General features: G+C 43.4%; 1 protein-coding gene across 1 annotated transcript in view; it reads left to right on the plus strand.

The window, feature by feature from the left end:
- Positions 1-2,492: 2,492 nt before the first annotated feature.
- The window catches only part of ABCA1 (ATP binding cassette subfamily A member 1), a 97,928-nt gene continuing 78,026 nt past the window's right edge, over positions 2,493-22,394 (plus strand). Inside the window, exons 1-2 of the mRNA XM_054179013.1 lie at positions 2,493-2,547; positions 20,375-20,522. Of these exons, the coding sequence (XP_054034988.1) occupies positions 20,457-20,522 (66 nt within the window). The 5' untranslated portion in view covers positions 2,493-2,547; positions 20,375-20,456. The remainder of the gene's footprint in view (positions 2,548-20,374; positions 20,523-22,394) is intronic.

Raw genomic sequence — 22,394 nt, forward strand, 5'->3', positions numbered from 1 at the left:
TTTTATTGGAAAATATCATCCAATTGCTTTAACAGTTGGCACAGATGCAAATTTCCAGAATAAAAAAAAAAAAAAAATCCAGCCTTCTGATGGTATCAAAAAAGCTTCACACTTCCCTTAGTGGAATGCAGTTTAAGGAGATACCAGTAGCAGGGCAATTTTCAGCTCTTTGATACTGATGTAGCACTGTTCCAAATGATGCTAGGGCAGTAATTCTTCTGAAAACCCTATCTAGTATATCTCACTCTCAGATGCTCTACTCTGTGGAATGAGACATTAACACTCTGCTGACAGTAGACTAAATGTACTTGTTCTCTCTGTGTTCGGAGTAACTATGTTGAAATTATTTGTTTTAGGATTGTAAGTTACAGTTCAGTAAATGTTTGTAACTGTGTGAAGATGGAAAGCTCTAATATATGCTAAAAAGTATGCACACAGGTATGCATTAAAGACACAATTTTTATTCCATTTTCACAACCAGATGAATGTATGAAGTGAAACCTTTTCAGTCAGTGAAGTTAATATAGGAACTACAGCAGGAAAACCAAGATCAGGGAGTGGAACATCTTCCTTACAAGGAGAGACTGAGGGAGCTGGGTCTCTTTAGTTTGGAGGAGACTAAGGTGTTATGTAAAGGGTGAGTGCCAAGAGGATGGAGTCAGGCTCTTCTCAGTGGTGCCCAATGACAGAACAAAGGGCAATGGGTGGAGGCATAGGAAGTTCCATGGAAATAGGAGGAAAAATTTCTTCACTGTGAGGGTGATGGAACACTGGAACAGGCTGCCTGGGGGTGATTGTGGAGTCTCCTTCTCTGGACATATTCAAGACCTGCCTGGATACATTCCTGTGTGATCCACTCTAGGTGATCCTGCTCTGACAGGGGGATGATCTTTTGAAGTTGCTTTCATCCCCTAACATTCTGTGATCAGAACCTGGAACTGTGAGCTGGTGACTGGGAAGGAGCGTGGGTCACTGCTGAAATGAACCTGTCAGCTGTTATTCAGTGTAGAAGGGTCTGCATGGTGAGTTTGAACATGGTGAGTTTGAACACAGTGTTATTTCAGAATACAGCGAGTCTGAGTGCTCTGGTGTTTGCTTTCAAGTGTTTGTATTTCTGTGCCACTCAGTGAAATAAATACAATAGTGGTAGGCTGAGCATCAAAATACATACCAGGCAACTCGAAGATACAGTTCCCTCAGTAACTGCATCATCCGGATTGCTTATAATAGGGCAAATCATTAGCAGCGTGAAGGCACTAGCAGTGTATTATGTCTGCAGAGGGAACCATAATGTAGAGTTGTCTGCCTTTCATGTATTACTTGTTTTCATTCACAGAGGATTTTATGCACTGAAAATGTACTGCTGTGCTTTCAGACTATACTGCAATGTTTTTAAAGTATTCCTTCCAAGCTAAAAACTTGGAAGATGTTGCATCATGGGTGGTGTTTCTAGGGGAGGAGCCCATTTGTGAGGACAAGGCACTGTGACACTCTAAGCTACCTGAGAATGTAGTAATTGCTAAGATCAATACTACAGGCTGTTTCTCAGGTAGCTAAAATATGCCATCATTTATGGATTTTGTGTTTGGGGCAAGCCAAATTTGAGCATTATGAATCGTTGTCCATGTCACCAAAGACTGACACCATCTTTATTTATGGGTAAGTATCAAGGTGTTAGCTTTCACAGTTCCTTCCCTTCTCCTTTCCATGAGGGACCGGAAGGACAAATTCTGGTCCTGATGAAGTTGGTTATTATGGATTGATTCCTGCCACGCATTCCAGCCAGCGCTGTTGGTATACTGTGTAGTCTAGACAGGTAAGGATGCATCTGTGCCCTACTTGTACCGGTTCAACTCTGAAGATGCTGGAGCGGAGCAGGCGTAGAGGTGAAGGTGATGGGAACGCAGTGAGCTCGCAAGTAACTCAGGGCCCGGGTTTCTGCTCCTTTTATCCGTAGGGAGGGGCTGCTGGCTGTCAGGAGCGGGGACAGACGCTGCCTGAAGAGGTGCTTCTCACGCACCTGGGAACTCGGAGTCCCGCAAAAACCGAAGCAGGGAGCTCCGAGAGGAAGGGGTCGGAGCTGACATACACAGCCTCACAGTTTGTTTTTGGCTGCAACGTGCACGCCCACATGCAAATTGCCGCGTCCTCACGTACCCGCCCTCCCCACGCCTCAACAGGAGCTGCGGACGGAAAAGGAGGGAAGGGGGAGGGGGAAGGGAGAAAAAAAAAGAGAGACAGAGATGATAGAATAAAAAGAGAGGAGAGAAGTGGGGAAAGGTAAAGAGGAAGAAGAAAAGGAGAGAGGACAGCAGAAGAAAGGCAAAGGGAGAAAGCAGGCTCCTGGGCGGCTCCGGCTGTGGAAGGGGCGGTCGCCCCGGCCGCAGGCAGCTCCACGCTCTCCTATAAGAGGCGCTGCGGGGCACGGGCCTCCGGCAGCGGAGCGGGGAGCGGAGAAGGGGACGCAGCAGGGAGCGCAGAGTAGGCGGAGGCGGTTGGGTTCGGCTCGGCTCCCCACGGGACCGACGGCGGCTGCCGGCCGGGGAGGTAGGCGGCAGCAGGGTGGACGCGCCGGGGGCAGCTGTCTGGAGAAGCTTCTCTGCGTGTTGCCGCTACGCTTGGAGCAGGCGGCATAAAGGGAAAGCACAAAACCAAGCAAATAAATAGGGGGGTTGTTTCTGGTTTTGTTTTCGGTGTGGTGCCGCTCGCAGTGCACGGTGTGTCAGGAGTGTGTCTCTAAGGACGGCTTAAAGACTAGCTGGGGATCGGGAAGGCACTAATAATGATTTGCGGTTTTGGTGGTGGATTTGGTTGGTTGGTTGGTGTGGTTTTTCTTTTGGTTGGTTGTTGCTTTTTGTATGTGTGCTTATTTCTTCAGTAATAATTTTATTTTATCTTCTCCCGAGCGAGGCGGCTTTGCCTTGGCAGCGCTCGCGTAGGGTGGCTCACCTCACCGCCGCCTCTTCCAGCCCTGGTGGGCGCTAGAAGACAACGGCAGGGGTCTCATCTCCGTCTCTTTTGGGCGAATCCTATAACGGCTATGAAGTCGTGTGGGGAAAGGGGAGCGCCTTGGGATCATTCAGGAGTGTAAAAATAAAAGATCGATTCGGCCACTTTTTGTGACGAGTAGAGGAGGTTCGGTTGCATGCAGGGAGCCCTGCTTCTGTATGCAGGCTGCTGTTAGGTCTGGGCTGTTCCGTTGCACCCTATCGCAAACCTGCTAAAAATTACCGCTTCTTAGTTCTTGCGGGTGCATGACTGCCCCGATGCTTAAAATGTATCAGGAATGATACCCCAGTTCTAAAGGAAAAGTTCATAGTAAACAGGTTTTTTTTTGCCTGTATTAAACCAGGAGTCCTCCCTTCCTCTTCCCACAGCTGTTATCCCTAGAGATTTTTAAGTTGCTGCAAAAAACTTAGATAAAAAATGATCTTTAGTGTGTTGGAATAGACCTTACTGAAGCCACAGGGGTGTTAACGTGTGCTTACATGCTTGTAAACGTGTGCTAAACTGAAGCCTAAAGATGAGTTGGACATTCTTGAAAGTTACTGATATGGATTAACACATTAAAACTCTTTTTGGCGGTGCCTTTGAAAATGAGTAGGTGCTTGCACTGCAGAGTACAGCCGTATCTTGGGGATGTTCCAGTAACAACAGATGGCCGAGCTTGCTGTTGAAAGGCTTTTGTAATGGAGCAGTCTCGCTCAGTTTTGAAAGAGGGTCATGGTAGTAAACATTCAGTGTAAATGCTTTTTGTGCTTGGACCTTGTGACACAGCTCGCCTCCCTACCAAGTGGGAACGGCGATGTGTGTTGAGACTTTCCCGTAACACAGATCAGTGGGTTACTCTATGATGCCTCTGCAGGCTGTCAACCCAAGTGGACACTACCTGGGGCTCTGCAGTGTGTTACTGACGCAACAGATACAAATGCCTCTTGGTGGGTCTTCACAGTGCATTGCGCGAATTTGAATCTTGATTTATGTAATAAATTTGTAAGGTAAAATAACACGTATATGGTATGGTCTTGAGAGGTAACACCAGGAGTTTGATGCCTTTACTCATGACATGGAGCACCTTGTTTTTCATGTTATTGTAATTTGGTAGGGCTGATTATAGTAAGAATTAGAAGTCAACTCTTAATTTGGTAGTGTGGAACACAAGAACTGTACGGTAGAATTGAAGCTAAATATGCTAAACTGAGAATGCCCGGTATTTTAAAATAATGCTTTTTTTTTTTATGCTCACTGTAGGTGTTCTGAGGAGATGACCTGCTGGCGTCTGTGTTGCAGGAGGTCACAGTTGTCGTCGTGTGAGATTAGACTAATAATCAAGCAGCTAGTCCTAACTGCTTGCAATAAATTGCTGTCGGAGTACAATTAGCCATATGATATTTTGGTGAAACAAACGCCTCAAAGTACAGCTTTATGTAAGGTTTTGGTGTTTGTAGGAGTTACAGCAGTCTTTTAGCTGTGAATTCCAAACTTCCTGTGAATACAGTTGCATAGCAGAGTAAGCAGGTACTTTGAAAAATGCTTGATTGTTTCTTCATCCAGTTAGATTGAGGCACATTTATAAATCGATTTGCCACAGGCAGCTGCTGAAAAACCTTTTTTGTAATGCTAAATTTGTCTTCAAACACAAGTTTAGCTCAATGCTATTGGTACAAGCAGAGACTTGATGTGGCACCGAATGCAACACCTATCATCATGGTATCCACAAGAGTGGAAGAATGGTGTGTGTTTAAAGGCTGACTGCAGAAGGTGAAATACCATGAGTATTTAAAATGAACTTCTCCCTGTGAGAGGGTAAAAAGTCTGCTATGATTCAGGAGTAAGTTTCAGAGACTTGAGGAAGGCAGCAGTGGACTGTGCAGATTCTGGGACTGGAGCGTTTTCATGAGCTCATCAGTGCAACATATGCAACTCTGAAAGCAGGTCTTTCCTTGCCTTCATTTCTGTCAGACTATTCTCATCAGTGAGTTTGCCTAGCAGAGTTAGACCCACAAAGAGCAGGAAGAGGATCAGTACTGAACTCAATCCATCTGTGGCCAGGGGTGATCAGCTCTAGTAGTGTTTATCACAGGGGTTGCACCATGCAGACACAGTGTTTCTTAGGGTGTGGTTTCTTCAGAACTTTAATCCAGAGTAATTGAAGGCTGCTAGTGAGCTGGTAATGGTCCTACTTCGTTCCCTTCCCTGACTGCCCACTTTTTTTTTCCTCCCTGTCCATTTTTATCCTCCCTGCTGGCACTGGACTTCACCAGTCCTGATCTTTTTCACCTCTCTTCTTTTATTCTGGTGACTTTTTTTGTTGTTTTCAGTGTTCTGTGTCCAGAGTCTCCTCATGGCTTTGTGAGCACTGGAGCCAGCACGACGATGATGAGCAGCGCAGAAAGGGAACCGGACGAAGGCTTTGTTTAAGTAACCTTGGAGCAAGCACCCTTGCTGTTTATATAGGGCTTCTAGGCTGAGCAGCACACTAAATACTGAGGTCTGGAGGCCATGGCTGACCAAACACCAGCATGATTCTATTAGGCTGGATATTCTTGATGACTCTTGCTGTGAGAGGGGCTGGAGTCAGAACGTAGTGTTTCAAAAACATATATATGGGACATATTTTCCTTGCTCATCTGAGGCAGGCAGGGACTCTACCCACTTTCTCCAGGTTTGATATGTTAGAAATTTGCTCTTTGTTAAGACTGTCATATGCCAGCTGAGGATTTGTGTTTTCTGTATAGATAATGAGCACACACATCTGCAGTTACTGAGTATAGGTTAAAAATACCATGGTAAGACTATACTTGTAACGTTCAAATGACAATCACCACAGAAAAGCTAAAATTTCGTATTCTGTAGCTGTAGGTCCCAAATTTCCATTCCCTGTACGAAAGTCATACAGCACAAATCAGAACTACCATGATTTGAATTTCCGATTAGAGTAGAATCATAGAACCACAGAATTGTCAAGGTTGGAAGGGACCTCAGGGATCATCGAGTTCCAACACCCCTGCCATGGGCAGGGACACCACAAGCTAGATAGGTTGCTCACAGCCACATCCAGCCTGACCTTAAAAACCTCCAGGGCTGAGGCTTCCACCACCTCCTTGGGCAACCTGTCCCAGTGTCTCACCACCCTCATGGGGAAGAACTTCTTCTTAACATCCAGTCTGAATCTACCCATTTCTACTTTTGTTCCATTCCCCCTAGTCCTATCATTACCTGACATCCTAAAAAGTCCCTCCCCAGCTTTCTTGTAGGCCCCCTTCAGATACTGGAAGGCCACAATAAGGTCTCCTCAGAGCCTTCTCTTCTCCAGACTGAATAGTCCCAACTCCTGCAGTCTGTCCTCACAGGAGAGGTGCTCCAGCCCTCTGATCATCCTCATGGCCCTTCTCTGGACACACTCCAGCACATCCAGATCCCTCCTGTAACAGGGGCTGCAGAACTGGATTCAGTGTGCTAGGTGGGGTCTCACCAGAGCAGAGTAGAGGGGGAGAATGACCCCCTCGACCTGCTGGCTATGCTTCTCTTGATGCAGCCCAGGATGTGATTGGCTTTCTGGGCTGCAAGTGCACCTTGCATTTAGTCTTCTTGTACCCCATGAGGCTGGCTTGTGCCCACCTCTCCAGCCTGTCTAGGTCCCTCTGGATGCCCTCCCTTCCCTCCAGCATGTCTGCTGCACCACACAGCTTGGTGTCATCAGCAAACCTGCTGAGGGTGCACTCAATGCCACTGTCCATGTCACCAACAAAGATGTTGAACACGACAGGTCCCAGGACTGATCCCCAAGGGACTCCACTTGTCACTGGCCTCCACTGGGACATGGACCCATTGACAGCCACTCTTTGAGTGCGGCCATCAAGCCAGTTCTTTATTCATCCAAACCCATACTGCACCAGCTTGGAGACCAGGATGTGGTATGGGACAGTGTCGAAGGCTTTGCTCAGGTCCAGGTAAATTGTATCAGTTGCTCATCCCTGGTCTATTAATATTTTGACCTTGTCATAAAAGGCTACCAGTTTTGTCAGGCAGGATTTGCCCTTGGTGAAACCATGCCAATCACCTCTTTGTTACTCTTCTGCCTCAGCTGTGCCTCCAGGGGATCTGCTCCATGATGTTACCAGGCACAGAGGTGAGACTGACTGGCCTATAGTTCCCTGGGTCATCCTTCTTTTCCTTTTTGAAAATGTGGATTATGTTTCCCCCTTTCCAGTCAGTGGGGACCTGGACAGCCATGATTGTACCCTATTCTGTATATTTTTGGGCCTGTTTCTTTAAAATAGGTGGCCACAAAGCTAGTCTTTTTTAGCATTTGTCACTCTGCGGGGGGAAAAAGCATGTGAGCTTGCCTTTAGGAGTGAGAGCAAGACAGAGTGGGATGTAAAACTGTTGATGCAGCTTTCCTGACACAACAGGCTAACATTGTAGGGAAAATGGGGAAAATTGAGATCATTATTCTTTGGATTCTTAGTGAAAAAGCTTGATCATGGATAATAAGAATGCATGTCAGTTTGAATAGCATAAATATCCACATACAAGCTGACCTTTTTCCTCTTCTGTTATTTTCTGGAGGAGTGTTGCTTAGCAGAGCTCTGTCTAATGCAATGAGATTGGTTTGTGTTGTCCTAACTTTGTTAGGAACAGTTGGTATTAGATGGAAAAAGGAGGGCAAAAAAGCATTTCCAAAACCATTCTGGTTTGGGCTCGATAACAAGGTCATTCTCTGGGAAAGAACAAACAAAGTCAGAGCCTCTGACCACAGTTCAGAGATCATTCTGGAGGTGTGGTTTCCTTTTTAGCAAATAGCATGCAGGATGACTGTGTGGAAGATAGAGGTGGCCAAAACCTGTTACCACCATACTTGCTTGGTTCCCTGAAATAATCTGCAGTTTTACTAGCCCATTTCCAAATGAACTGTTGCTACGAGGAGCAAGCAAGCAAATTAATACTAGTTCTCCTTAGGGTTCTTGGTTGATTCCTTAGTAATAGCCAAAATTAAGTGATGCGGAAGGTGTCAGAGCAGCAATGGTGGTGGTGGTGGTATAGGTGACAAGAGCAGGACTAGGGACTAGGAGAATCTGTTTCCCAGCACTTGAGCCCATCTTCTTGTGTTGGCTTGCCCATTTCTTCCTAGTTGCTCTCACCACTGTTATAAACTTTTGTCATGTCATAGTTGTATTCTTCATAGTAGAAGCGAAAGTGTGTTTCTTCTCACCTGCAGGAGGCAACATGTCTTTTTAAAGATTATAGTCTGTGTTGCTAGTGTCAGCAGCCTGGGTTTAATTTATAGGTTTTCTGATGAAACATCTGCTTTTCCAGCTGATTTGGTGGGGTGGGGTTTTTTTTTTGGTGTTTTTGTGTTTTGTTTTGTTTGTGTTTTTGGGGGTTGTGGTTTTTTTTTTGGGGGGGGGTGTTGGGTGCTTTTTATTATTCAGTTTGTGTGTGTGTGTGTGTCTGCAAAAAACAAGGAAATTGTGCATATTCTTTTGTTTGACAGCTATATTCATGGGAAATATATCAATATGGCTTTTTTCTTCTTCCCTGTATTGTAATTATACTCCCTTAACAGAAGTCTGGCTGTGACTGCAGATAAAAGCAGAGTTAGGACCAAAGTTGAATGGGTTGAAAATACCAAAACCTCTCCTCATCAAAAAAATAAAGCAGCCACCAGCCTTTTCAGAGTACAGACACATGGACATTTCATTCTGGTAGCAGTACAGGAGTCAAAGTTCAAATCTGCTTCTCTATTTGAAATATTCCTACTAAAAATCCTAAGCTGATAATGCATTTGTATGTTTGGTCCACCAATGGAGAAGGTGCCTCTAATCTAATTTCTTTGGTTTTAAAGTATTTCAGATGGCTTATTCTTTATTAAATCAGAGCAATATTTCCTACTGCTCTTCCCTCCCTGGCCCCCACCCACCTTCCCCCAGCACTCCCAGACTTCCATTTAAATGTTCAGCCTAAAGTAAGCAATAGATTTTTCTGCTGTGTTTGGGGAGATCTGGACTTGCTTCTTTCTTCTAGAAAATTGATACCATCACCTGTATACCATTTGTTTTCAGATTTCTTCAGGTCTTTATTTTTTTTCCCCCAGGTTGCTTTCTTGTGTTCTCCTGATTGCTGTGTTTTCCAGAGTTTCATTCCCAGTTCTTGTGACATGTTTTTAATGTTTCGTAACACTGCATCTATCTTCCCAATTGTGTTTATATATGAAACCAGACATAACTGCAGTCAGATGGATTGTCTTTGGGAGTATGCACTGACTCTGGGGAACTTTCTCAGCACCATTAAGGATATCCTAAGCTCAACAAAAAAATGCATGTTGTGGATCTTGTATCCATAAAAAACTTGCGAAAGTTTTGTTTTAATTTCTCTCTTGCAAGCCTATTGCTTTTCTTTCTGGCATTCCATGCCACTTTTGCACTTACCTAGAGTTTTCTGTTCCAGGTCATTTAACTGGAGTAGACCACAGCTCTTCACCTCTCTGCTTGAAACTGTTGCAGCAAATTAATGGAGCTCTGTCCCGAGTCTTGCATCACAAGATGTAGTTTAGGACATGAACAAATTCTGCCATCTCTCTCTCTTAGGTCTGTATGTGTGTGGTGGTAGAATAGGCATACATTAGCTCTGCACGTCTGTTGAATGTCATGCTGACCCTTCAGTATTAAAACTTCAGCAGTGGGGCGATGGATTGTGCAGTTGGAGCTGCAGAATACAAAGTATCTGGAACAACAGTTTCCACTGCGGATCAGGCAATACAGGGAAGATTGGCACATGGTTTCTGGCAGTGATCCCAGTTAGCTGCCCTGTGCCACACCTATCAGTGCAGGCACGCGAGCTTCCTTCTTATCATTTATTTTTATATTCTTCTGTGAATAACTTCAGAGATAATGTGGTTATTGAACTCTGTATCTGTTGCCAAGATTGATCAGAAATGCGTTCCTCTTGATGGCCAACACTCACTGCATGCAAAAGTACTTGGACATCTGTTTATCACTTTAGTGAATTACTAGCTTCGAAATCCATACGGTTTGATGGTAGCCCTGATCTTGCTGAGGGTCTGTTGTAGACATCAAAGCATCAAATTCTACTCAAGCTGACAATGGCTGCTAAATGCTACCTTTGTCAGTTTATTGCTTTTTTCCACGATGTAATTTCCTGTCATTGTACTAGGGGCTTTTTCTTGGCCTATGCTTTTCTGCATAGTTGAGGGATATTTTGTTTCTTCTGCTGTTATTTCTACCTGTATAGCATATGTTGCTGCAGTTGCACAGATACCAAGCTTAACAGTCAGCTTATTCTTTATGCAAGTGAATCTCAAAGGCACCACTGTGATATTTCCTACAGTATAAACCATGTTGTTTTCTTCTTTGTTACTGAACATATGCCCTGGTTTATGGCATTATGGTCCCAAACGGCAATGATAGAATAGAATAAACCAGGTTGGAAGAGACCTTCGAGATCATCATGTCCAACCTATCATCCAACACCACCCAATCAACTAAACCATGCAACCAAGCATCCTGTCAAGCCTCGCCCTGAACACCCCCAGCGACGGCGACCCCACCACCTCGGGAAGCCCATTTCAGTGGGCAATCACTCTCTCTGTGTAAAACTTCCTCCTAACCTCCAACCTAAACCTCCCCTGACGCAGCCTGAGACTGATGTTACATACACCTCAAACTGCAGATTGGCATGCTATGTCACAAGGGGACCTTATAAAACATCAGCCACCTCTGAAAATGTGTCTTTTCGTACATATGCAGTTTAGTTTTGCACTGGGCACAGTTTGAGTCCTTGTTTTCTCCCAAGATGAAGAGCAAGTTAAAAAACCCCAAACTAAGATGTAGGAGAAGACACTCCATTAAAAAGGAAAAAAAAATCCTTGTGAATGTGATGCCAAAGCTTGCAGGGCTTGGTAACTTCACTGAATAGAAGAAGTGTACCAGTGATGCTTTAGCCACTCTGCAGGAGGATTGTGCTACACCTCTCAGTATTAGACTTTGTTAAACCAGACATACAGCTATTTCATTGAAAGTAATTAAATGATAAACATTTGCTGTAGAAGGGGTGGTGGTAAAATATTTTGACCTAACACCCTCTGAGCTGTGGCTTTATTTTCCGAAAAAGCTGATGATGCTGATGGTTTTCTTGGGGTGACTTTATGTTCTTTGTTCCCCTTCAGGTTGCTCCCAAGCAGAAAAGTGTCTCTTGCAGTGTGAAGTGTTTGGCTTTTTTTTTTTCTTAGTTTGAAAGGTACTGTCCTTATACAGGATGCATCATCAGCTGGAAAAAGTGACTGAGGCTGTGTGATGTAGCTTTTTGTGGACTGTGTACTGTAGTCGCTCAGCGATCACAGCGTAGTGACACGAATTGAGCTTAAATTTTGAAATGTTATTTTGGCAGTATTTTCTATCATTTCTGAATTCTAGTAGGGAAGAGGCTCATTCTGTTAGAGCAAAAAAAAAAAAAAAAAAAAAAAAAGGAAAAAAAAAATCTGCTAATGTGGACTATGGATTCTTGGACATTGGCCGTGATAAAGCAGATCAGGTTTTCTGTTTGTTTTTGACAAAAGAATGGACTAGATTTTGGCTGCTCTGCTTTTTCTTTTTTTCTTTTTTTCTTTTTTTTTTTTTTTTTAATGGGTAAAGTAGAGGACATTCAGTGTCCTGTTGAAATGCTTTCTGCATTTCACAACCTTCCAGTGGAAGCTGGATTTTTGTACAATAGATTACTACATTTCATATTAAGTGTTACAGTTGACATTTAGGCAATTCCTCTTTCCTAAGCATATGCCACAGCCACTTGCATGTGATTTGGTTTTGGCTCAGTTCAGCAGTGGTGCATGCAAACTTGACATCTTCCACTGCGTTGGAGCTGTGCTGGTTTTCAGCTATGAGTTTTTTGAGTATGCTAGAAGTAAAGAGAGCCAGTTGTCATGGTCATTATCATAAGCAGATACTGTTCCCTTGTGACCTGGGAAAGGTTTTCAAAACAGATTGGCATGCTATGTCACAAGGGGAGCTTATAAAACATCAGCCACCTCTGAAAATGTGTCTTTTGGTGCATATGCAAAGAGCCACTGAGGACTTTGGGAAACCTAGTCAAATTTGTATTGTGGAGCACTTTGTAAGCTAGTGCTTGACTCTTTGGGAAAGTGTACCCTATGATTTGTTTCTGATTGGTGGGGATGGCCCAGAAATACCACTTCGGTGTTGACAGAAGACAGAGATGCATACTTTGAACAGTTTAGGGCCAGGGTATTTAATTGCTCATTATGTTAATTCTGGGCCAAGTCTTTCAAAATTATCATCTGCTCAGCTGTTTGTAGTGGAGCATTCAAAAATGTTCAACATGTAATACACTGACTTTTGAAAAATCCCATTTGCCCTATCCTAGTGCCAAGGTTAAATACCTTTAGGTACCCCTTGCCACTTTGACTAAATAGTTGGGAAGTAAGTTTTCTGCCCCTAGCATGTCATTATATTAGTTCAAACTCTTGCCAGAGCAGGATTTAGGCTCCATTCTCTGTGTAGTGTACCTAGCTCAACTTAGCATTGGGCTTGGGTTATGTCACTAGTTGTTTTAATAGCAGCAGTTAAGGCAGGTTGTGAATAGGTATTTTATTATAAGCCTGTGCTGACAGGAGAAGTCCTCCTTCACTGGTTGTCTGCAGTCCTCTGACAGGTTTTGCCCCCTTAGGTAACAACGGGAAGTAATTTATTCGGTGTTTTGTAGCTATATGCATACTGCCCAAACAATCCTGTGAATGAGTGAGATGTTGTGTCTTGTTTTTGTCTGGACCAGAGGTGGCAGTTTGCTGGAGGGAGTCCATGAGACTATTTCATCATCTTCCTGACGTTTGGCACTACCCTTTGGTATTACTTTTACAAAATTTGATCTACTCTTCAAGGAGGGAAAATGAATTAATCTGGTTGTGGATTATCATGAAGGTGCATCTTAAAGTGTGCCTTTCATGATGACTGTTGTTTAGAGGGCAGATGGATGGCCATGTTGAAAGCAGCATACTAGCTGCATTCAGTATTAGTAAGCACACTAGTAGAGGATCTCGCCAAGAATTGTCACCCAAATATTGTTTGTGGTCCTAATTAAATCCTTGCTAGCTGACCCAGAAGCTCTCCGATCACATTGTTAGCAATAAGGAGTTGATGTAAACCCTGTGACGTGACACGGGTGACTTTCAAGAGGAAAGCATTCTCACTGAGTGGTTTTTAATATGGAATTGGAAAATTGGTGTCTAAGACAAATTTGGCAAACGGGAAAGACATGTCCTCTGTGGGGAGGTTATGAAAGACCTGCTTTTAGTGTCTGTGTGGCTACACTGATAACGATCCAGCAGACCACGGGTTCAAAGCTCATACCTCCACTGCTGATCCTGCATTGCTTGTGATTGCTGCAGAGTCTAACAGTGCTTAAACCAGGAGACAAACGTGTGGGATCTGGTGGTCACATTCTCATCTTGGTCTTGGCTTTGTTTGTGGCATCAGGTGAGTTGTTTGAAGTCTTGTTGCTGCTCATATTTCTTGAAACACTTTTGTCTAGGTCATTTCAGGCTTTTTTTGGGTTAAAAAATTACTTTAGAAGAGCAATACTGTTATTCCTGTAAAATCCTGTAAAAATATTGTTGTTTTATGGTTAGTTTCTTCTCTTTCCTAGAGCTCCAGTAGATGATATAAGTTTTTTGACTACTTGAAAGCTTTAGAGAAGGGAATGTTGTGTTTGCTTCTATGGGTTCTGCAAAGGCTTTGTGTGAGTTGTTTTGATGATGGAATGGACATCAATTCAGATTCTTTAGGCACTGGCTCTTTCTGCTGTGGATGCTGTCTCCAACTGGGTCACTAGAGGCAGGATAGAAAAAAATCCTTGCATTTGTCCACAGCTGTTCTTTATCTAGCCCAGTCTCAAAACAGTTGAGACTAATGCTGGTTTTTCTCCTCCTTTAGTCTTATCTGAAGTTGCATAGTTGTAAAATGCTTTTTGCTTTATGGGAACTGTAGAAGTTACGGTGAAGGTGTCCTCCAAACACTTGTGCCTTGAGACCTTCTTATGGCCTTGCAAAGTAATAGGTTGTACAAAGTGGATGTACTTGTGTTAATCTTTTGATTGTAGCTTCTGTGCTGTAAGAATTGAAATCCTGGTGCTCTGCAGAGAAGTAGCCAAGATGCTAGACCTTGATTTGGGAGATGCAGATGTAATTTGCAACTCTTGGCTTAAGCTGCACTTCTGTTATCCAAATGTCCATCCAGGCCACTAGTTCTCTGATGAGTTGCCTTGTTTGAGACAAACCATGAGTTCATGAGGCAGACATTCCTGTCCTCCTTCAGCACTCATTGTGAGGACCTGCTCCCAGCTGATGGAGCACTAGGGGACTTTGACCTTGGATCTGGGCTTTGCAGAGTTGCCATGGCTCTTGATAATGCTTGCTCCACAAAATGCAGCCTGATGCTGCCTAAAGGAAATGAAATGTTAAGATATTTCTCACTGTTCCTGAAGAACAATTTCTGCTGGAATCTAGTGTTTGTGCTTTAGTTGCCTCTTCTCTTCCAAAGTGGGTATCCTCTGACTTGATACATACATAGGCAATAGCTGCTGCAATTAAACACAGCTTTCATCTGAGGCAGAAGGCATGCACTTTACTGTGCGCTATACTGTCTGCTCATAGGAAAGGGACTGAACTGACAAGAGTAGCTCAAAACTCTCTGCTGTCCACCAGACAATGCCTTTTTTCCCCTTCATAAATGCATCATCTCTAAATGTTAGATTGGTACTCTCCATGGCCACTTGATCTGTGGAGAGCTGCCAATGGTAGTAGCTTTTGTGATGTGAAAATTTGACCGAGAGAACAGGGCAGAGACTGCTAAGTGAAGGCCGCTGAACTGTCATCAACTAGTAAACACTTTTAGCTTTGCTGACCAGGACTGGATTTAAGTCATTGCTGGAGACATAAGAGATCTACAGGCTCTTGCCAGAATCCTAAAAGTGTTCCAGTCTCATAATGCTTGATAAGTTCACTTTGTTCCCTAAGTACTGATTTCTTCTTTCAGGGAAAGGTGTGGGTTGGTTTTTTTTTTCCTCCTTGCCCCCCCCCCCTTCTACACCCCCCCTTCTACACCCCCCCTTCTACACCCCCCCTTCTACACCCACCCCCCCCCAAGGAAAGCAAACAGCTGCATTGTTTGCAGAAAGCTGCTTTTGAAGGCTGTTTTATGTTTACTTAGTACAGACACCAGGCATGGGGGTGGGGAATTGTATCTGTGCCACTTGAGCTTTTTACCTTTTAAAATCTACAGCTGTAAAAATACACTGCTTTGTATTCAAGATGAATTTGATCTGGAAACTCCTGGCACACCACCCAATGGGCTTTTCAACAGCCAATCTACTTCCAAGTACTGGGTAGCACTGATCTAGAAAGAAGGGATTGGTCCAAGAATGTGATTCACTATCGGCATTTTCAGAGGTTACCCTGTAGCCTAAGTTTCTAAGTAATTTTCTGAGTTGCACACCAAGATGGAATTTCAGTCCTGTAGGTCTAGAGACTGCAGTGTTTCTGCAGCAGAGGGAAATGTCATGTGCAGGGAATATTATGAAAAGGCAGACTATTTGACAACCATGTGGACCCTGTGCTGTAATTAATTCTGCTGGTGGGTGTTGCTATGGCTGCTGGTCTTAGTGAACAGAAAAGGTACCTATCAGGTGTTAGAACTTTGCTAAGATCATAGCAAGAGCCCCAAGATGTATCAGAAGATACGTGCAGATTGCTCAGCCCCTTCTGTCCATCCTCTGATATCTACTGATTCTGCAAGCTTAAACAAGCTATTTTGTAATTGTAAAGGAAATCTTTTCCCTAGGAAGAGGCTGGGGGAATCTCTATGAGAAATCTGGGGAAGTATTCTCTATGAGGAATCTGTTTCTTTTAAGTGATCCCTCCTCTGCTTTATGTTAGGAACTGGGAAAACTTAAGACAACTTAAGCATGTTGAGTGTGCACAAGTGTGAGTGGCCCATTGGTAGAGTATGAAATGACCTCTGTATACTGGATTTCCACCACTTATTTGCTGTCTAAATACAAAATGGCTGCTTAATCCTTGCTTTTTCTTGGCTGGCCAGTTAACTGAATGCTTGTTGTCTTAGGTACATGTTGCATAGAGCTGGATTCAGGATGTTGTTCCAAGCATGCATTACTCATTCAAGTTATCAAGACAGCCTTTTCTGATGGTATCTGTTTGTTTGTGATGTCAATTTGAGTTTGCACCTGAGTTACTAGAGAGTTGCCTGGTGTACCCAGAATTTGTAGGCAGTTTGAGTCTCCCCTGGTGTGTTCCAAGTATAGTTGTCTTGAATACGTTGGTGGAGAAATGCTGAAACAGAGCTGGACAAAAATAGATCTGTGGATGATGAAGAGAAGTAAGACTGATGTCTCTAGGCTTAAAATTGCTGTATATTGATACCTACCTCTAGTGGAAAACTTGCAATATTCACATAATGGAAAGATTGGATATGAAAATTGTTTGCCATACACAAAGACCTCTCCACAACTAAGCTGCACTATTTCTTGCAGTTGAGAGAATTCTTCCTACTTTATAAAAGCCAGAGATTGCAATTGAAAAGGATGGGTCCAGTACTGGCATGTACAAATCCCGATTCTCTTCAGCAGAGCTATTATAGCTAACATCACAGAAGACTTTTGGTATGGTGATTAATTCACACAGTTTTCATGGTTTTAGTCAAAAACTGTTGCTGCTTTAGCTTTGGACAGTTCTGGGTAAATGTCAGAAATCATCACCTGATACCTGCTGTTGGTTCAACGCTTTATTGAAGTGAGATACAGAAGACTGCTGGTATTCGTGTCATAGCACTACAGTGCTAAATGGCAAAGTGGATTTCAGTTTCCCAGCTATGTTGAATTTACCAGACAAGTCTGAAGTGGAGTTAACAGATGGACTTCAGTTCCAGCTGAGCTGGGAGTGTTTGGGTTATCAGTTTTCTGCATCTCTGCCTTACAATTCTTGCCTATTGTCAGTTGGGAGAACATCTGAAAGGATGCTAACTGATTTTCCTCTGTCTTTCTCAGTTTGCAGAGCATTGTCAATGTGTTAGTAATGCGGGTGGATCTAGTTAACTTGTATCAGCAGTGAACCAAATATGTCAGTTTTCTGTGGATCAAAATCAAAGACAGCTCTAGGCATCAACAAGCCTGTATTACCTGGTCTGTACAGGTATGGGGCAGAGGATGTCTTTGAAGCTGTCACCCCAGTGTGGCTGGAAGAAGAACTAGGCTTGCTTCAGTTTCAGGCTTTGTGATCTTGGGGACTAGTCTGGTGTCCACTGGCCCCTAATTTAATGTAGGGGCTTAGCTAGTCATGTCTACACCTGGACCAGATTTTCAAATGTTCGGGTACAGTCCTTACAAATGAGTATTTTTTGCTTCAGTGGACACTTGTATCCAGGCAAAGTGGCCTTATTTAAAGGCCAGAACATTTGCTTTGTTCCAGTAGACTACAGCTGAACCCCAGAAAGCTAGAGTCCAAGCAGATGGCCATGGCTGAGTCTTCACATCAGCACAAGCTTCTGCTGATCACCTGAAATGCATTAAATGATCACATGTGCCCTTGTCTCGCTACAGTTTTCTAGTGCAATGTGGACCCTGCAACCTCTATCAAGCAATATTTCTGTCTTCTGGATCCTGCAGATTGACTGCAATTTTGAGGGACCAATGTCTGGGATTTCACTGACGTGCATTAAACCAGCTGCCCCTTGATAACCTCAAACATCCCACAGACTGCTTAATTTTCTTTTTGTGTTCTGAGCAGGATATTAAGGCACCAATTGTACCTCCATTGAAAATAATGCCAAGGGTCTCTGCGGCTTTCTGTGGAATCCTTCCTTCTCTCTTCCTGTGGCAGTTTACACCTGTGGATTTTTGTATTTATGTATAATTGCTGGAAAGCACTGGAAAGTAGTTTGTTACGGAGTTGACTGTTATAGAGGGGCTAATGTGGAGTGGGTACTGTGGACCTTCTGAAGAGAAGATTTGTTGCATAACTATGAGTGATTGTAAAAAGTTGTGCTGTCCCTTCCTGTCCTCTATTTCTGAATGCTGAACTTGTTCTAGTAGCTGCAGGATTGGACTCAGGCAGAAAGCATGCTGGAGAGCACAGCAAAGCAAATGGAGAGCTGTGACCCAGAGACCAAGTAGCCTTATGTAAAAATCCTTCAAAAAAACAGTTCTTGTAGGGTTCTGTGAAAGATTCTGCACCATGTTAGTGGTCATGAAGTGCCTGTGTACTGCATCAATAGCAATCTAGGTTGCTTAGCAGGGAAGGTAAGTGTGTTTTTGCCAGATCCCCTAAATCCTGAACAGAAATGCATCAGTGGACGGGGTTACAAAGGAAGGGTGGTAATATTCCCAGCTTAGTTTTTATCTCTGGATTACATTAATTACAGCTTTAAACATGTGATGTTGACAAGCACAGGAGGTGTTGCAAAGCAATCCATATCAAAGCCTGTAAGCAAAGGTATCTTTTTGGGTCCATGAGCATGTGTGCACAGTTCTCAGCAGACAGGGCTTGGTTCTCTGACATAGAGCAGGTTTTTACCCTGCTGTGGATATGCGGTTGGCCTGTGAAGTGCCTCACTCTGAATGTGCTGGGGAATTTGCTGTCTGCCAATCAGACGTGCGTGCAGCAGGAAGCACTGGGCAGGAGTGGGAAGGCTCTCTTGTCAGATCTGTTTGGTATCCATCTGTGAGGGAGCATCTCTAGTCACCGGGTCAGTGAATTATGGCAGTACCTAGCAGATATTAATGAACCCATGCAGACTGTACACTCAGCTGCCTGTGTGCTCACATGAGGTACAATTTGTAGGATTTTTGTGGGCATCTGTTATTGTTCTTTGCTTCTCTGTACTGGATTAACAAGCACTCTTGGCCTGTTTGTGGCACTGTATTGTAATTGTCTATAGAACTCAGTGTCATGGGGGTTTTTTTGTTAGTCATGTTTGGGAGGTGTGGGGGTTCTTTTGTTTTTATGGTGTTTGGTTTTGTTTTGGGTTTGTTGGTGTTTGTTTTGGGTTTTTTTTGTAACAGAGACCTATATTATTAAAGACAAGTTTTTAATCTGCAAGTCATTTTAATAATGGAGTTTACTTTTGGATGAGACTTAAAAGGCCACAAGTGTTCATTAACCTGAAGTTCACATCCAGAATTGCCCTTTATCATCTAGTCTTACTCCAGTATAGGACTGGTTAGAGCATTTCTTGAGGAAGTCTCATGTTCCTAGCACATTTATGGATTTTTGAGAACCTTTTCAATGCAGTTTGCAACTAAGCACGTAACTCTGACTCAGGCTAGGGTACTGGTATCTGGGACACTAGAATCAAAAGCATGTGCATCCCTACTTTAACAGATGTTGGAGTAATGGTTCTCTCATTGTTTGGATCAACTGTTAACACTGAGCCTGTCACCAGAGTGTATTCAAGGACAAAAATCAGAAGTAATTTGTGGTTGAACTAAATACCTGTGTGAATGTTTACTCAGAATGAAACTGTTTCTTAAACTGAAGTGGCCTTAAATTCACTTATGCCAGGTTAATTTTGGAAAAAAGGTTTAAGGAAGTTTAACTAATCTTCCTGGAACTCTGTGTACCCAAGCCCATTCCATGCGATTACTAAAAGCTACCAAAAGATGAATGTATTTTCTAACCTTCTATACTTTCTCATACTGAATGCACCCAATTCTCAACAGTAGTGTAGGCCAGGCGGTTGCAGGACTTGAACACTGACTCAGCAGCAATCTTCCATTTGCATTATACGAAGATCATTCTTAGTCACTCAATTCAAGGGCATTTCTTCTTTGCCTGCAAAGTGTGTAGCATTTTTTCCTACAAGTTGTGGTGTTGACTGGAGTTCAAAGAAAAGCATTTTCTAATTTGGCAGCAGGATTTTCACTGTTATAAAAGTAAACATGGAAAGAAGTTTTAAAAGAAAACAGGTTGAATTGTATGATTCAGTCCTGCTCAGAAGAGTCTCTAAATCAGCTTTCAGAGCCCATGGTTGTTCTTCTCCTTGTTCTATGCCATTCTTGATCTCGTAATTTTGGGCAGGAAGAAAACTGTTGTCCTCTGGGTATTACATTCTTTTGTGCCTCAAAGCTCTGAGGTAAGAGCCAGTTTTGCAGTAAGAGCCTAAATCTGAGTTTACTGACGTCCATGATACTTGGCAGCAGTGGTGGGGAGTGCCCTGACAGGCTACAGGGTTACATGAGGTTATAGAGTGTAACATCTGCCTTTCCCTGTCTTGTAACTTTTTCGGTTCTGACACAGATTTTCCCTTTCTTTTTTTCTCCCTGCCTCTAGTTAATGCCCAGCCACAACATCACTGCTTGTGTACTGCCACTCCTGCTGCACAAAGAGAGCTCCTAGGCTTTGCTGAAGTAAGATGGCTTTCTGGACGCAGCTGGGTTTGCTGCTATGGAAGAACTTCACGTACAGAAGACGACAGACTGTAAGTATTGGGCAAAGGGCTTTGTGAAGTCTAATTTGTAGCATTGTAACTTATCAAGCAAAACAGGGAAACATCCTATATCTTAATGTTTCACCTCTATTGCTGGCAGAGCAACTGGTGTACCTTTGGAAAGACTCAATACAAACTGAAGACAGTGGTGGGTGAACAGAAACCGGGGAGCCTGAAGGTGCTCAAGACTTCTGTCCTGAGTACCAGTGTGAGTGCTGGAGTCCTGAACTCTACTGCCACGTGCAGCAAGGAAGATGTAAAGTGCTGTGACCCACTCTATTCTGCATTCTGCAGATGGGGCTTTGCCAGACTGCAGCAACGTGTGCTTGAGTTCAAAAGCTTTTGAATGCTGCAAACTGCAGCAACAGCAACAAAATTTTGCCACTTTCTATCAGCAGAAGTGGTGGAGGCAACAGCAATCATCTTCACTCTTTAATTGCATACTCTGATATGTTTTCTGAACCCTGCAACTGTTAGGGTGCTTGCCAGACAGTTGGGGCTGGGTTGTTTTAGAAACTGAGTTACAAGAGACAGACTATCGTATTCACCACTGGACATAGAGATGGTCTCTGAAATCTGTGGCTTGGATGACTGAGGCTTGATTTCACAGGAGTTGTCTGGTGAATTCAGAGCTGGAATCAGGCCATTCTGAAATAAAATCAGAAAGAAATGGCATCTTTGACTTATCCTATATAACTCTGTGGCTACAGAACTACCAGTGATGGCAGGAATTTCTATGGGATTCTCATGTTTTTGTCCTTATCCCAGGAACCTTAATCTCTTAGGACAAGACTTCCTAGCTGAAAGGCTGTGGAGTGTGTCCCCTTCAAGGAGTAGCTGCTCTCTGTGTATATGGGCCAGCATTGTAAGCTTGTGAACAGCCTACTCATGATTTAGAAAAACGTTGTAATGGAACTGGGGAAGGCAGTCTCACTGACTGCAGCTCCTAAAAAGAAGCTATTTTCAGCTATTCCCTATGCAACCTGGGCTCTTGGAGCTGAAAACAGACTCTTCCTCCCTTGCTACTAGAGGTCTTACTCTTCATCTGTCCTAAAGTGCCTTTAGTAGCTAGGGAAGCTCTAGGACATTGATGGAACCTCTGGAACAATGCTTAAACTGATTAAACTAGAAGGAGATTTCAGAGGAATCAAATTTTACACTAGGAGTGGTGGTGGTGCTTTTTTTTTTTTTTTTTTTTTTTTTTGGTCTTGTCAGGATCTTCTGAAAATGATGCCTCAAGTTTGAAAATTATGTGAGATCTGAGTCTAGCTTGCATGTCCTGTCAAGGTAGCTGTAGGCTGGCTTTACTGAGCAGCAGATCCTTCAGTGATGCCACAAAAACACAGTAGGCTAGGCCTACGCCAGTGAAAAAGGCCTTCATGGTCATGGTTTTGTCATGATCTTGAATCTGCTCAGCTGTTTCTTGAAACCTTCTTGTAACTTCTGCATCAGTTTCCCATGAAGTAGCCCAAACTGCTCATAGTCTATGTTCCACACTGATGTTATTATTTAATTCAAAATGAAGGCCTGAGACCTTGGTTGGTTTTGTGTGGTTCCTGAGGAGTTTTTCTCATTAGTGGTTCCTATTTGGACTTTACAGGAAGGTGTCAGGAGGGGAAGGCCACTTCATAGAAAATGGCAGAAAAGCAGGAAAACATCATTTCTCTCCATGCTGTTATCTTGGCTGCACAGTCATTCATCTGTTTGCTTTACTGTCAGGAGACCTGTGTCCTTGAGTTGGGTGTGCTGGCTGTCCCATTTGTACTTGCTGAAGATGTAGCTGGGAAATAGTTTGATCCTTACCCTTCTTCCCACAAGAAGTGTGTGTGAGCCTTTGCTTCCCCCTGAACCCTGTGGCTGATG

Source organism: Dryobates pubescens, chromosome Z, assembly GCF_014839835.1.
Source record: "Dryobates pubescens isolate bDryPub1 chromosome Z, bDryPub1.pri, whole genome shotgun sequence".
In the NCBI taxonomy this organism is placed as follows: Eukaryota; Metazoa; Chordata; class Aves; order Piciformes; family Picidae; genus Dryobates; species Dryobates pubescens.